The 16,584-nt window shown below is 29.5% G+C and overlaps 1 protein-coding gene across 2 annotated transcripts in view; it reads left to right on the forward strand.

Annotated features, from left to right (window-relative positions):
* The window catches only part of LOC113401615 (uncharacterized), a 252,847-nt gene extending 240,490 nt beyond the window's left edge, over positions 1 to 12,357 (forward strand). For both annotated transcript variants that reach the window (XM_064217974.1, XM_026641593.2), the window contains one exon: positions 8,690 to 12,357. In XM_064217974.1, coding sequence (XP_064074044.1) covers positions 8,690 to 8,839 — 150 coding nt within the window. In that variant the 3' untranslated portion in view covers positions 8,840 to 12,357. The remainder of the gene's footprint in view (positions 1 to 8,689) is intronic.
* Positions 12,358 to 16,584: the final 4,227 nt, after the last annotated feature.

The following is a 16,584-nucleotide window of genomic DNA, read 5'->3' on the forward strand; positions in this document are numbered from 1 at the left end:
CGACATAATGAATCAAACATACTCGCATCGAACTAATTACCGTATAACGGCAAAGATGTTTGATAGTTACAATAAACATTTTACTGTACGCATTAAACGATAATTAATTAATTTCACAAAGACAAGCGATATCCGATGTTTATTTATATCTTACCAATTTAATTCTAAGAATAATTATTTTATGTGATATTTATATGCGAAGCGGTACAACACATAATCGAGAATTTGATGGGTTAAAATTCAAAAAGCCAACCATTTATTCTCAGTCATTGATTAGGATGAGCTGCTGACGCCGTCGTCTGGTACTTAAGATATGAAATTTGCGATGCAAAACAGATTGAATTATTGATACATACAATAATTCAAATTCTTGAAATCTATCATTTAATATTGTAAAAATGACTTTAACAAATGTAAAAGAATCCTAACATTAGATTCGCTAAAACTAAATCGATTATAGTTGAGGATATTGACAACCTCTCGCATACGTTTACGTATCGTAAGAATAAATATCAATTAATACATTGGTCCAATCTAATTATCTTTTAAACCAATGAAACCATATCCGCGTGATGACAAATGATTTCAATGCAATTATTCTATAAAGAAAAAGTTGAAGCATCGGGCCCCGTGCGCTATTTATTGTATGACAACAATATCAACAGTAATATTGTATGAATGTATTAATGCTGAGCTTCTTTTTCTGTTTTTAAGAACGTGTGGTGCTATTTAAAGTAGAGCAATAGCTCATGCAGGTTCGTCGCTGTGCACGTAACAAATGAACACTTTTCCTTTTTTTTTTGTACTGTAGGTAATATTAATCGTTCCTCATATTATTATTGTTCCTGTATACTAACTGAAAGCCTCATCACAAATTTAAGCATAAAATTACTTAACTATACTATATCCACATTTATAGATTTCAACTCGCGTTCTTGAGTCACGATTCCCATGTAATATCATCATTTTGACTTCAATGCAGGTTTAGTTAATTTAACTAAACTTTACTAAATATATTAAGAATAATTAATAATAATAAAAACGAATTGCATTATAAAATGTTTTAAAGTCATAAAAGTATATTTTGTTACTAAACTATCTATAAAATGTTTTAAGTATTTGTACGATTTATATAGAATTCATAGTTTGAACGGTAAAACTTCAGATAAAATCTTTAAGTCGCCAGTTCAATTTATTGTGAAATCAAACATCAATGTAACGGGACCTCTGATATATAAATAAAACATTGTTGTGTAAGGAAATGATAATATATTATTTAAGTAATCGTTACTATAATAATATACTTTAAAATAAAATATAGCAGAATGAACGAAAAACTTAAAACAATTTATTGATACAAGTGGTCGCCCATTGGTCAAAATTCGACCGCAATTCATTGCTAATAAAATATTAGATGCGTTGATTCGAAAGATATATAAGAAAAATGAGGCTCAACATATATTCTACCGCCAAATAACAGTACTCTGTATTGTTGTGTACCGTTTGGAAGGGTGAGTGAGCCAGTGTACAGGTACAAGGGACATAACATCTTAGTTCCCAAGGTTGGTGGCGCATAGGTGATGTAAGGAATGGTTAATATTTCTTACAGCGCCTTTGTCTATGGGCGGTGGTGACCACTTACCATCAGGTGGCCCATATGCTCGTGCGCCAACCAATGATAAAAAAAAAATAAAAACTGGGCAAAATCTTTGATATGACGTTTGTTGTCATTGGCTGTATGAACGTAAACTATGAATGTTTCATATTAAACATAATGTACAATATACAAAGATAAACGCGTATGTGTTAAACGTATCGTATTGTGTGTCATAGTCTTTTTTTATTATTTTAATGTATATTTCTAAAGCATTATTTATAAAAATATTAGCTTTCTGCACTCCTTCTCCACATAAACTTTAATATTGCCAAATTTCTTACACCACCATCCGCGTATTTTTTGGTAAAACGGGACACAAATTTATTCACTTCACATATTAATATATAGAAAATATATAAAATAAAAAAAAAAACGGTATTATAATGACTAAGTTTAGTTAGTGAGAAAAAATACAGATATTAATTATGTTTTAAAAAGAATTAAAATTATTTCTAAAATAGCATTTTGTATTATTAAAAACTGACACAAATAATTTAATTAATTTTAAATTTCATATATTAAATTCTGTTTATTGGCAACATTGTAAAATTCTATTGTTCTCTTTCTCAGTTATACGACTATGATCTTAAAGCAATACTCATATATCGATATAAAATATTTACATCACTATCTTGAGTTTTCATTCGATACATTTATGTTTACTGAACTGCATTTTTTTTAAATTTAGAATTGAATATAAACATTCAGCGTTAGGTTAAAAAAAACACTTTCGTACAGCGCAGTGTAAAAAGCGTCTTTTAATTTTATCAATAATATGGACAATGTCAAAATATTATGCGAAGTATTTATTAACTTACGGTGAAATAAAAAATACATACCTATATTGAATTTATCAAACATTTGAATCTTAAAATTAATATTCCTCCACCAATCACGTCTGTATGCAAACATAATTTGGCAGCAAAGCGGAAAAAAGTATTGCAAAATTAAATAAAACTCATTTCGCGACTCCTTTCATAAAACCTCTTTTCTTACCGTGACACTGTAAATAACCTGACGGATAGAAATTACATTTCACAAGTTGATTTGAACTTTAATATAGCACAATACGGATGAAATTACATTGCAGCGATTAGGTTTTTTAAAGTAGCAGGATCGGTATCGAGTGAAAATTATCCGCCCCAATCTCTTTGAACCGATTTGTCGTGAGTCCTTTTGTTCACTTCAAAGGTATTTTTTTGTGTTCGCTTTATTATTACGCTTGCTCGCTTCGTTGGATTTGCGATGCGATTGTTGTTTGTGTTCGAATTTCAATAAATTGGAATAGTATTTTAAAAATTCAATTTATTTAATTATTGATTGTTTACTTTTTAAAATATTCTTGTTATAATTTCGCTCCAAGGCTGCGTCGAATAATTCCAATGTTTGCAACTATTGGTTTAAAAAAAAGCAAATCCTTTTACCAATACCGGAAACCAGAAATGTTTGTTTAAAAAATGTATATTAAATAGTTTTGCAAATACAATTATCTTTCAGATCCATTTCTTTTATCTTATTATATAATAACTTAAACGATATACAATCTTATACAATTGAATTAGAACTCAAAATTCAATACCATTAAGGTTGTCATTTAGATTTGCATTTTATCTCTATTAAGATTAGGTTTAAAATTGGTTACAAAAAAAATCGAAGGGCAAGTCAGAGGAACTGTTTCTGAGATTCTAATTTAGCTTTTTTATTTACTTCTTAAAATGTATGCAAATTGGGATTGATGCTAGATGATACGTCCGTCTCGCTCTTTTGCATTAACGATGTATATAGTCGTCCCGTTCCCCCAATCGCAAAGAGCAATTTATCGGTAGCACATTCAATTTGCCTGAACAAAATTAGGTATAATAAAATTATACAGATCACCGCAGAACGTTAAGAATAATATTTTAAGAGGATTTTTTTTTTCTAATTTCGAGAAGGGCGCTTTGCTTTGTACCTGCGGTTTGTAATCTCTCTGAATTGATTAGACATTTCGCCTTTTGTTGACATCTGTTACTGTATTCATCGAGGTAGGTAATGAGATTATTAGTATTATGTAGTTTAACAATTTCAGTTAGTTATTTGCCCCAACTTAACTATACGTTAAAGCTTTATTAGTAAAACTAGCTGTGCGACTTCGTGCGCGTTTGAATTTAACGATAAAGTTGTTTTTGTAGCCATAGTAATAAGGATTACATCAGCTTTATGCCAGTGAAAGTCCCGTCAGAGATTAGCCGGAACAAACAGACAGACAGACAGACAAAAATTGTAAAAAATATTATTTTGGTATATTTACCGTGTACAACATATGCATTTAGTAAAAAGCGATTATTTTAATATTAAAAACGGACACTCTAATTTTATTATATGTATAGATAAATAATTATAAATATTCCGATCGAACGACATAAAACCTTATTGTTTTAATATAAGGTTTAAATTTCGATAATTTTGTTATTTTTTTTTATACCGCAAATCCACAACTACGCACAGCTTTATCAAACACACACACGTCGAATTACAACCTAAATATATATTCTATTCAAACATATGCGTGTATATATGTGGATTAGTAACTTTAATGTTCTACATTTCAGCTGATTGTCATAAATAATATACTAAACGTCAATTTCGTTGCAACATGATTTTCAAATTTCGAACGATTGTTTTGATAACGGAGATTGTAAATATAACAACGTAACAAGTACAAGTATTCTGTGAGAGTGATCTCGAAATACATCCCAGAACACGTACGTCGAATTCCAGTAATATGCAACTCTGATTGTAATAACCATCACACATCTAACTAGCGTTTATGTACATTGTGATAGAGCTCTGTGCAACCCCTTTGGGTAGGTACCACCCACTCATTATATATTTTACCACCAAATAGTAATACTTTATATTTTTGAGTTCTGAATTTAGTGTGCCAGTGTGTAGGTGGTGTAAAAAAAGTCTAATATTTCTTAAGCGACAATACCTATATCAACTATCAAGAGTTGTCAATCCGCCTATTTATACAATAAAAAAACCATCATGATCGTTCCAGAAGTGTGTTCGTACAGAATAGTACTGTGCTATGTATATGGGTTAAAGATCTTAGTGTTACAAAGCGACTTTAATTCGAAATATCATAAATTCAATAATTTAGAACCGAATATCGATAAAGCGGCGAAACGATTTTCAAAATTCGAATGATTATTTCACAACTGGAATCGTAAAGACAACATTATAAATTAGTAGTTAATGAAACCACAGAGTACAGTTTTACGAGATACGTTTTAATAGTGTGTAGCTCGTTTTATTAAAGCCTTCGGTGGGCTATAGTGTTGATATTAAAGGTGAACTGTTAACCGATTTGGTATACTGTAAATATTTTCATGGACTAGTTTTTGTTGGTTTATACGAGTAGGGGTTTTAAGTATTGACGAAATACTTTTACGATAACAATATAAACATAATATTGGTAGGTATTACACTTCTCTTCATTTAATATGTACGAGCCGAGATGGCCCAGTGGTTGACCGATAATTGCGGGTTCAAAACCAGGCAAGCACTACTGAATTTTCATTTGCTTAGTTTGTGTTTATAATTCATCTCGTGCTCGGCGGTGAAGGAAAACATCGTGAGGAAACCTGCATGTGATACTAATTTCAACGAAATTCTGCCACATGTGTATTCCACCAACCCGCACAGCAGCGTGATGATATTTACAAGGGCAGACGATCACTTTCAGATCTTTGAGTTTGGGACTCGACGGAGGAATGGCTTGGAAGTTACTTAAATTAATACTGGCGTTCGGCATCGCAAGACTTCGATATGTCTGTGTTACCAGCGATGACTTACGAATCAGAGACGTGGTCGCTTACTTATTAGTATAAGTCTGAAGATTAGAAATTGGCTGTATACTCTCGTGCACGAAAAGACAAATTACCTTTGATCCCGAACCTGTTCAGGTCCTGTTTGATTTCCCGTCTCATAAACTCAAAATATTCTTGTAATTAAAGTTTTATGTTTAGGAGAATAAACTATTATCTATGTTTTGCGCGTGACATTGTAACAGCAGTGTTATTCGGTAAGAACTCACACTCTGTCTCACTCAAAAAATTTTAGTTTGAAAAACGACTTAGTTTGATATGCTATTTTCATGTGAGTACCTTGTAAAATATTATAACTATTACATACATGTCGTATATCAAAATTATGTTATCCGATCGTACCTTTTGAAATGATTACGTCTCGATTATTCAGTGGACTTATAAGTATTCTAATTTCGCGCGGCTCTGAATTTCAAGTGAAACCAGCCAACTACGTAGAACAAATTAAATTGCACAAGTCTGTGCAACACAGGTGCACTCCTTTCACCTCATAATCCAATGGGACGTGCTTACCGAGGCACGGAAATGCACACATTTCCAAATTCCAGACTCCGTACTCGTACGTGTCAGTAGAATATCGAATCTCGCCAATTTATAACACGCGTTATTTCCCCCATAATAAAAATACAATTCAAATTATCTTTACAATAAAATGGAAGAGGATATCACTCACTTGAATTACTTTGTCTTTACACGATACGATTTTATGTCGTTTACGTGTCGTTACGTCGTTCAGAGGTATTTTGTATTCCGTATTTTGTTTATATTTATTTCATTTATATTTTCTATGTTATATATAAAATATATATGTTTACACTACATACAATTATGATACATATATTTTATAAGCTAACATTTATTAATGAAATAATAATTAAAATAATAAATGGGTCAAATTACAATAATGATAAACATCACAGTATTATAACAATATAAAATAAAAAGTTTTTTTTTTTATGTAAATGATTTAATTAAAATGACTTTGATATAATGATTTATAAATTTCTTTGCAATTGTTCTTAATATAATATAAACTTGTGAAGTTATAGAACTGACCGCTCCTATTATTTGTTGTTTTTAATTTATTTTTTTAATGGCGACAGTTCTAAATCGTTCCTATGTCGTCGATTGTAAAAAGTCGTGCTGAAACTCACGTAGTAAACTTTATGAGGGCATTGTTTTATTAATATCTATAAAAAGTGCTTCCAAGTAAAGCATTTTAGTTAGAATTTCTCTTATAGCTTTCAGTGTTCACAAACTTTATGGACTCGCTAAGTTTATTGTTCTTATAGCGAGTTGCGTTGCAATTATATTATTTGCATTCGTTTATTTTGTTTTACTTTATAGCTTGAATTAGCATTCGCTTCATGACTGTTTTAAGATATGCGAAGATTTTCTACCATCTGGCTCAGTTGTTAAAGTATAAGTTTAAAGGTTTGAGAGTTATCATACTCGCAAATACAGTCCAAGCTAATTCATCTCATTGTTGATTTTATTTTACATAATAAACATTAATTAAAACATGCCTAGGACTGAAAAACAATAACTGTGATGTATTGGCAATCTTTGACTATTATCCATCTTTACCAGACAACATAATCTGAGAGAGATTGATTTCAATACACAATCTGAATGGGTGGTACAGCCCTAAATATACATGTTAATACTTAAACATAAAAATTATCAATTGAAAAATTGTTCAAAATAATTCAGGAACATCCATTATAAAAATAAACTATACTAACATAATTAAGAGTTTCAACATACAAAATGTAGTGTAAGCCTATAAATTATTTTATATAAAATATTTATAAATAATAATTTACGGTTGTACAGCTTTTAGCTATTGAGTTATATTCAATCACAGAATTATATAAATGTGATGAATACTTTTTGGTTTGACATTTTTATAATAAAAGTAGAGGAAGAATATTTTTGAATTTGACATGGGAATTGTGAATCTGGTTTGAAAAGCGGAAGATAATGGATGATTGTAACAAAAACTGGAAAAATAAATATTGTAAACTATATTAAATATTGTTAATTATTTGACGTTCCTATTTACTTGAAGCTGGGTCTTCAGTAGGCAGTAATATCCGGAACCAATGATTTAATTATTTTACTTATTTTCATTGGTAAACCCGTATTATTCCCAAATGCATGCAATATACGGTGTCAATTATATTTTATATCATACTAGCTGAACCTACGGCTTTACTCGCGCGTAATTTATAAAACACAAACTTCCACCTTAGGAGTGGAGTTTTGTAAAATCCGTTCTAAACATATGTCTATACTCTATAAGGAACCTGCCAAATTTTAAGTTTGTTTGTGCGATTTCGTGATTAATCAGTGAGTGGTATTTCGTTTTTATATCTATAGAAGATTAGTTTGTTTAAAGTTTGAACGGATAACTATTTACGCAACATGTAGTTCTTGTCACGTCAATTATATAAATTGAAAGCGTGTGAACCACAGATCGATCTAATTATATAACAATAGTATATACTATAACCGAAAAGCATTGTAGCGTATAAAGTTCTATGCGTATCGGTTTAGTAGGCATTTCAAGTAAACGTTTCCTAATAGGAATACAGTTATATTAAATACCTTCGTATTTATAGTGTTTATAATTTATAAGTTAAGTCTTTGTGGTTAATGTATCTGCAGTGTCTTTGGAGAAGGGACTACTGAACATCGGATAGCCTATATATCGTATGCCTGGTCACCACTGCCTATTAACATTGGTACTTTTTTATAAATATTGGTTAGGATCACATACATTACTCTGATCCCGATGTAAGTTGCTAAAGCACTTGTGTTATGGAAAATCAGAAGTAACGACGGTACCACAAACACCCAGACCGAAGATAACATAGAAAACTAATGAACTTTTTCTATATCGACTCAGCCGGGAATCGAACCCGAGACCTCGGAGTGGCGTACCCATGAAAACCGGTGTGTACACTACTCGACCACGGAGGTCGTCGAATTGGTACTTTAAGAAGTATTAATTAGTATTCACATAACCCATGCCCCACCAACCTTGATGACGTATTTGGGAGATGTTATGTCCCCAGAATATAAGAAATAATTAGAGAAATGTATAAAATGTGTCAATTTTTGTATTGTACTATAGAAGATTTTCTCCCTGTTACAGACTGATGCTGCCACACCAAGGTTGACCGAAAAGGAGACTTCATCATCAGAGAGTTCAATATTTTCAATTCTACCTGACAAGTTGTCAGGTTCAATTTGCACGGCTGTATTATTCATGCTTGGCTGGAAGCTCTTCAGTAATAAACGATGAAAAATTAAAAAAGAAAAAACGCTTGGTTTGTTAAAACACGAACTCGTGCAAGAGTATTTTGATACATTTTGTTATGAGATATATTCTAAAATACGCCACTTTTTTAATTTAATTTTTCTATTTTAAAAATGAAAATCTTTTATCTGATCGAAAACGGAATTCAATATCATTTCAAAATGAAAATGATTTTACACAATTAGTTTTAATTGTAGTTTTTGATATGTAATAGCAATATATTTAGTGTATTTAAGATTATGCTGTACACATTATTGTAAAGTTACGCGTGTATATAAATTTACCTTCAAAGTTTCGTAGACTGATTGTGGAAATTATAAAATCGTTGAATTAAATGTTGATGAATTTCACATTTATTATTTTATAAAAATTTGAAAACGAAATATTTTATTTGATTTCCGAAAATGAAAATGTAACATTACATTTTTAATTGAATTACATACGTGCCGTAATTATGTAACATGCCTTTGATACTTATAATATAATTGTAATCGATAAAAAGTTATATAAACCGTGTACATAAATAAAATAATTGAACTGAAATAATCTGCGCACAAAATTATATTAATCAAATTGTAGATCTTTAGATGTACGTCATGAAATTTAAAAAAAACAAGTCAATTGACATTCCGCTCTGAATGTACATATGTTATTGAAAAATACCATTTTAGTATCTTGTTAAATTAAAGTAGTTGTTTGTAGCTTAAATCGTTTACACGAAATATTATACAGAGGTTAAAACGTAAACAAAAAAAATGAATACGGACCAGAAGTTAGAGCGAAAATAGACTTTCAATCTATCTGCAAAGAGTCTATTTCACAATAAATTGTTCCAAAGAGAGCAGCCTAAAATTGTCATCGTTTGATCTCATTATATTTGTAATAAAATGTTTATTTTTATAATATTTTAGCTTATACGATAAACCGATTTTGATGAAGGCTTAATAGTAAATTATTTTTGTCAATATTGGTCTAATTAAATAAAAAATATAAGTTTGCTTTAAGATAACATTCATTGACGTTTTATACGAAAATATATATTAAATTAAACATGTATATTATGTATTTTATAATCGAAATATAATAACGACAAAATTATAAATTTAATTGTATTTGTATGATACGATTTTTATTTTCGTATTAAATAAAATTCATTTTAGATTTTTTTTTAAATGTTTACATTTATATTTTCTAAAATGAAAATGAATTTAAAAATTTTTGATTTTCGAAAATAGATTTATATTTTATGGGCAGGTATATAAATGAAAATGCCTTTGTATTGTAAGTTATTTTGATATAATTGTATAAAAATAGTTAAAGCTAGCGACTTGATTTTTATGAGTTTGAAAATAATTTCAACTCGATATTAAATCATGTTTTTATTAGTAAGATATACTCAGTAATACATAACACACATAATATAATATATAGTTATATATTTTAATTTTTGTTTTGAAATGTCCTTAGTCGTGGTTGAAATAAACTTATTTTACCAAGCCAATAAAGCATTTAATTCCAATATAAAAAATGTAAATTTAAATAAACAAATAGAAGATAAAGAAAAGATTTGTTTCGATATTAGTTAAATTTATTTTACATAAAAAGACACAACAATATTTTCATGGTATAAATAAAATAAATGTTTCTAAAGGAATAAAATAGCATATATTTAATTCAAATCAATTGCTGTAAATATATGCGATTTCAATTCAATAAAATAATAACATGTAATAATTTCAATAACAAAATAAATATTTATTAATAAACGAAACAGATATAAAAGCAATTTCTTTTAATGAAATGGGATCAAATACATTTGGGAACAAACATTAATTTGATATAAAATTAGATTTTATTTAATTTTTATTTTAAGGTAAAACAAAATAGACAGAAGGATGTGTTCAAATGTGATATGTATTTATTTAAGGAGACAATTAAATAGATGAAAAAAAAAAAAGAAGTTTTCCTAATGATCTCTTAAAACCTCTCTTGTGCTTGGTTTGTTGATTGAACACTAGAAAATATAATCTTTTCTAAATTATCTTTCTTTAAAATCTTAAGCCAAAGTATCTTTTATCTATCTCATTGTTTATATTTACTAGTGTTCAGTGCAATGAATTTAAAATAAGCACAAAAGGAGTTTTGTATATAAATTTTTAAATTGGTATGCTTACGCTTTTTTATAAGGATTGTAGAAAAAGTCTAAATTTTCCATAATAATGCTTCATGTAACGGGTTATTGGGGGAACATGCAAATTCTAATTAAATCGTAATGATCTATATTTTAATTTAACTTATTTGTAATGAAAGCTGAATGCCAAACAGCGGCTCTATGTAAATCTTTATTTACGTTAATAAGTATCGATAAGTACGAGTTTTAGGCGATTTACGTCACTCTCGAAAGCAAATAGCACATGTGTTTATCACGTTTTAATATTTATTACAAATACGATTACATTTCATGAAAATAAAATTTTACATAAAACGAAAACATTTACGTAAATTAAAAAAAATAAAACGAACCTTTATTTAATTAATTTGCATATTCTCCAAATTATTCAATTGAAAAAAAAAATCTATGCTTCGCTGAACTATTTACCGTAAATGTAATTCCTAATAATTGAAAACTAAGCAATATTGTTGTAATTACTCATAGTTTGTAAGAATAATCTCATTACCAAGTATTTCTGTTGATTTAAATACACCCGCTTCGTGTAATACCGTCTACGGTACTAAAATGATATATATGACAACGAAACATAATATTTTATAGCTTATATATTCCATTTCTTTATTACATAAGAATATTATAATGATTAAAAGTAAGAGATCTGACTGTTTTACATAAATTCCAATACAAGAAAAAATAAAAACTCTTTTGAAACAAGATTCAAAGTAATACGTCCAAATAAAAATGTATATTTTCACATCTGGATATAATTAAAAATGTCTATAGAATAACTTTGGTAATAATGTATAGTTGAAAAGAAATGGATTATATATATAAACCTAATACAAATAACCGATTGATAAAAAAAGTGAAGTTACCTCATCGTTAATTGAAAATGACGATAATTTTAAATTATAACACTTTTTTAACATATTAATGATTTCAATTTATTTGGTTTATTGAATAAATTTACGACTACTTAATATTCAACTAAATTGCATAAATAATACGCTCAAAAATTGCGATTATTCTATTTTCAAATATCGTTGGTGATTTAGTTGATTTCTTGTTTCGTAAATGAATTTCTAGTATTTTATAAAATGTTGTGTATCGCTTAGACTAGTTACAGAACGGCTTGTAAATTTAGTTTGATTTAGTTTATAGTGAAAATGTATAAATTAGTTCATATTTTTGATTATTATTTTGTACCAATCGATTATTATATTTTGTGTATTCGATTAGATTAATATTATTTCGAGTTCTACTGCCAATTTCATTATTATGTCTGTTTTATATTCTTTATTTAAAAATAATTATAATTTTATAAATAAAAGTGCGTTTTATTATATTTTTTAAATATATTATTTATAAATCATAAGGTTATTTAGAAACTAACTTGCAATTATAATTAAATCATAATAAATAAATTTATAGCGTACTACGAAGCTTAAAATTAATTAACAATTCATAAAAATCGTCGTCGAAGGGTCTTTCGACGGCTTCGAAATTTTGTTGTTATATAGCAGCTGCTTAAAGATTTCTGGCACAACCAACAACCAACAAACCGTAGCTGAAGCTGTCACGCAAATAGTACAAACTGGTGCAAATGCGATTTTAACGTCAACGTATCCTTAAATAAAAAAAAATATACTTATAACTCAAGTCCAGCCTCACATTACGTAAATTTCATAAATGTGGTGGTAGGGCTTCGTGCAAACCCTTCTGGGTAGGTATCACTCACTTATCAAATATTATACCTCCAAACTTTTTGTTTTGTTCCACTTTGGCTAAGTGAGTTAATCTAACGTCTGGCCTCTCATGGTTGGTAGCTCATTGGCGATATAAGGAATGATTAATGTTTTTACAGCGCAATATCTATAAGTAGTGTGACCACTTATCAGCAACTTAAGACCAGAAAAGCGTATCCTTAAAGTAGCTGTTTTGAACTTACGCTCCTATTATTATTAGAAGGACGAGAGAAAGTCTGTCTAGTGGGACATTAACAGGTCTTTCTTTATTTAAATTAACTTTATATATATATTTAAATAAATATTCTTTATAAAACCATTCACGACGCTATTTTTAGAATGTATTAAACTCATACAAAGTTCGAAACTATCGTGAGTAACTATTGAAGTTAAATCTTCTATGTAATGGAAGACATTACGGCCAGAGAAGTTTTACTAACGCGGTAAGTAATTTCATCCTATTTCAGTGTAACTTTACTTTGATAGTTTTATGATTGTTGAGAACTTAGTTTAGAAGAATACGAACAATGAAGTTAGATTATTTTGATTGCGCTGATGAAATCTTATCTTGGAAAGATTTTTAATTTTTTGTTGAAAGTCAAGGTCAAAGATTATACCTGAACCTGTGTAACGTCAGTTGGTTGTTTGTGTCAAATATTATATTGTGTACGATTTTGAATATAATATAGAAATATTTATATGCGATCCTTTGATTTCCATAATCAATTTCATACCTCACATTCAGCGATTCAGGTATTTACAAAGAATAACCCAAAGTAAATATTAACAATAAGCTATTGAGGATAAATTAAAAAAAAAAACCCGCTAATTCAATTTGTCATAATAATTTCCTCATCACCAAACAATAGCATCAAATATGATTGACATTTGACAATCCAATACAAGCGTAAAAATTGGACAGCCGACAACCAAAATGGTATAACCACACTTTTTTGCATACAATATTGCAAGTTATTAGGTACAAAAAATTTACATTCGAAATTCAAATTGTATGGGAACGAATGATTTGCATATAGACAGGGTGTTCATCGATCATGTGTGATTTCAATACCGTTGCATTCTCTACGGCGATTAATAAAGGGACGGGGTTAAAGAATTCCCTTCAAATTGGGATACTGACGACATTTGGGATTGATTTAACATGTGAGACGTATACTTGGTACAAAGTTTATCTACACTTAATGGGTAGATAAACTTTTGTGTTATGTTTACATTGTGAGTTAATGACTGTGTCTGAAGATTTTCTGACAAAACTAATTATTTTCCACTAGCTGGCTTGACATATGGTGATGGAATACGCTTCAAAATTCTTAAGCAAATAGATCTTTGTCTGACAGATAGACTGATAGGACGCTTACCTTCAAATATTTTATTTAAACACAAATTTAAACAAAAAAAGTTACAAAGTTAAGTTAATAAGAGTTAATCTAATCAGTGTTATTTTACTTCACATGAAATTTTGAGGACTTCACTTTTGAGAACGATATAATCTAGAATACTAAACTTTTAACTTTTATATTACTTCGTATAGTAAATGAAGGTTTATTTTAAGTCTCGATAATTCTAAGTTTGTAAAGAAAGTTGACTCGTGTTTACTTGGATGCAGATGCCCAAGTCCTAGGTTCAAGCTAATGAATAGATATTGGATTTTCTAGTGGTGTAAATTCTCAGTTTGGAAGTTGGTAAACAGCCTCGGAAAGCATGAAAAGCCGTTGTTCACGCACCTGAACTACTTCCATCACCTGAGAGTCCTTAAATGTTAAATCCTCTTCTAATTTTTGCATTTCGAACTCGTAATATTTGAAAGTTTTGCTTCATTCTCAACCAATACATTTTATTAAAGTATTAAAAAAATATATATTTATAGGTGGTACGGTTAGCAAAAACAGTTTTGATAGTATGCCAAAATTAAATAAACAATGTTCCGTGTATACATTGACAGTTGCCAATATATTTTGCTTAACGTAAATGTTTAGTTCGCAATATGTTTTTGGAACGAGTCCATCTCCAACCCCCATCCGCCATCACCCCTTTCATCAAGATTTATAACGATATTTTAGCTAAATAGATACTAAATATACTTGATAATATTGAAAATTCCAATCAGGTTGTTCTTATTAGGATTGGATCACCTAAAGTTTGTAAAGAAAGCAGTGAAAATAATCTTTATTATATAATATTTAATTGCATTAACGCTATTTGTTTAAGTAAAGGAATAGAACTTCAAGTAGAAATGATTCATATTTTTATTGATACGTGATTACAGTTGAATCAGAAGTCCGAGATGTATACATAGTAATCTCTAGATTTACTACGACTAGCCTATAATAGAGTAGAAGAGCATAAAAAAGTACACTCCATTCCCTAACTCGCGTGATCTGTTCGACCGGTATTACATCACGACGGTAGAGTTCAAGTTCTGTTAGGGCTTTACTTTACATGTATTTATCATCCCTTACACTGGCTCACTCACTCAACATATAGTAAATAAATAAATATTGGACAACATCACATACATTACTCTGATCCCAATGTAAGTAGCCACGGAGGTCGTCTGATTATTCTAGTTATTATAAATTTATTTCATGATTCAATTCGAAAGATTTTAATTTTTAATTTTCAAGATGAAAGAGACACATTATTTATTCATAAACTTTTTAATGGGAACCACAGTTTTTTTTTATTTAAACATTTTTTTATAAGAAACAGATTAGTTATGAAGAAAAAAATGAAGTTTTATTTTAAAAAATTCAGGTGGTCCAGACGTACCTATTAAGACGGGTGCATAAAGACCTATAACAAGAAAATTTTAATTTGCATTATATAATTAAGACTTTTGATTAATCATTTTATCTTAAGCGACTTCTCATGATTCTTAAATCTGCATCAACAATCTCCTTTTTTATAGCAATGCCAAAACTCCCAACGGTACCCAATAATTCGTTTTTCAAAACCGATACCAACATTTCAAGTATATCAAAGTCGAATAAAACAAAGGCTAGACTACGCTGTGACGAATTTTTGCGTCAATATTCAACGTACGAAAGAAATCCCCTTTCCATAACATTTTATACACGTTTAAAAAGAAAAATAACAAATAAAACCACAATACAAGGTTTTATTTGGTCGTGCGGTGTTGCTGTATGTAAAATTGGTACGAAATTGAAAAACAAATTTGTTACATATTGCTTTTTTCATTTGGGGTGCGTCGGGTGGGGTGGGTTCAGTCTAAAATAACAATGTATGACTTAATCGATGGAATAAAGAGCTTAGAAGGTTTGTCACGTGTTTTGAATATTAAAAAAAAAAAAACTTTATGTATGCTTATAGACTTCACATATCTTCTAATCATTCATTCCAGATATTTTAAACTTTCTATAATATGTCACAACGCTGGACCTAAGCCTTTCTCTCTCTCTTTGAGGGGAACTCTACTTAGAACTCTCCTTTTGAGGGGAACGGACTGGCAAATTGGCCACCTGTAAAAAAATGGTCAATATTGTCCATAGCCATTGGTTACACAACATAACAACAAACATTTTTTATGATATAGATAGGTGGACGAGCAAATGGGCCACTTAAAGCTGATCTCCACCGCCTTTAAATATTCCTTACATTGCCAATACGCCACCAACCTTGGGAACTAAGATGCTATGTCCCTTGCTCCTGTAGTTACACTAGCTAACTCACACTTCAAACCGGAACATAACTATACTAAGTATTGCTGTTTTAGAATATCTGATGAGTGGGTGGTACCCACCCAGACGGGCTTGCATTTGCAACCCTACCAC

This window comes from Vanessa tameamea, chromosome 20 (assembly GCF_037043105.1).
Source record: "Vanessa tameamea isolate UH-Manoa-2023 chromosome 20, ilVanTame1 primary haplotype, whole genome shotgun sequence".
NCBI lineage: Eukaryota > Metazoa > Arthropoda > Insecta > Lepidoptera > Nymphalidae > Vanessa > Vanessa tameamea.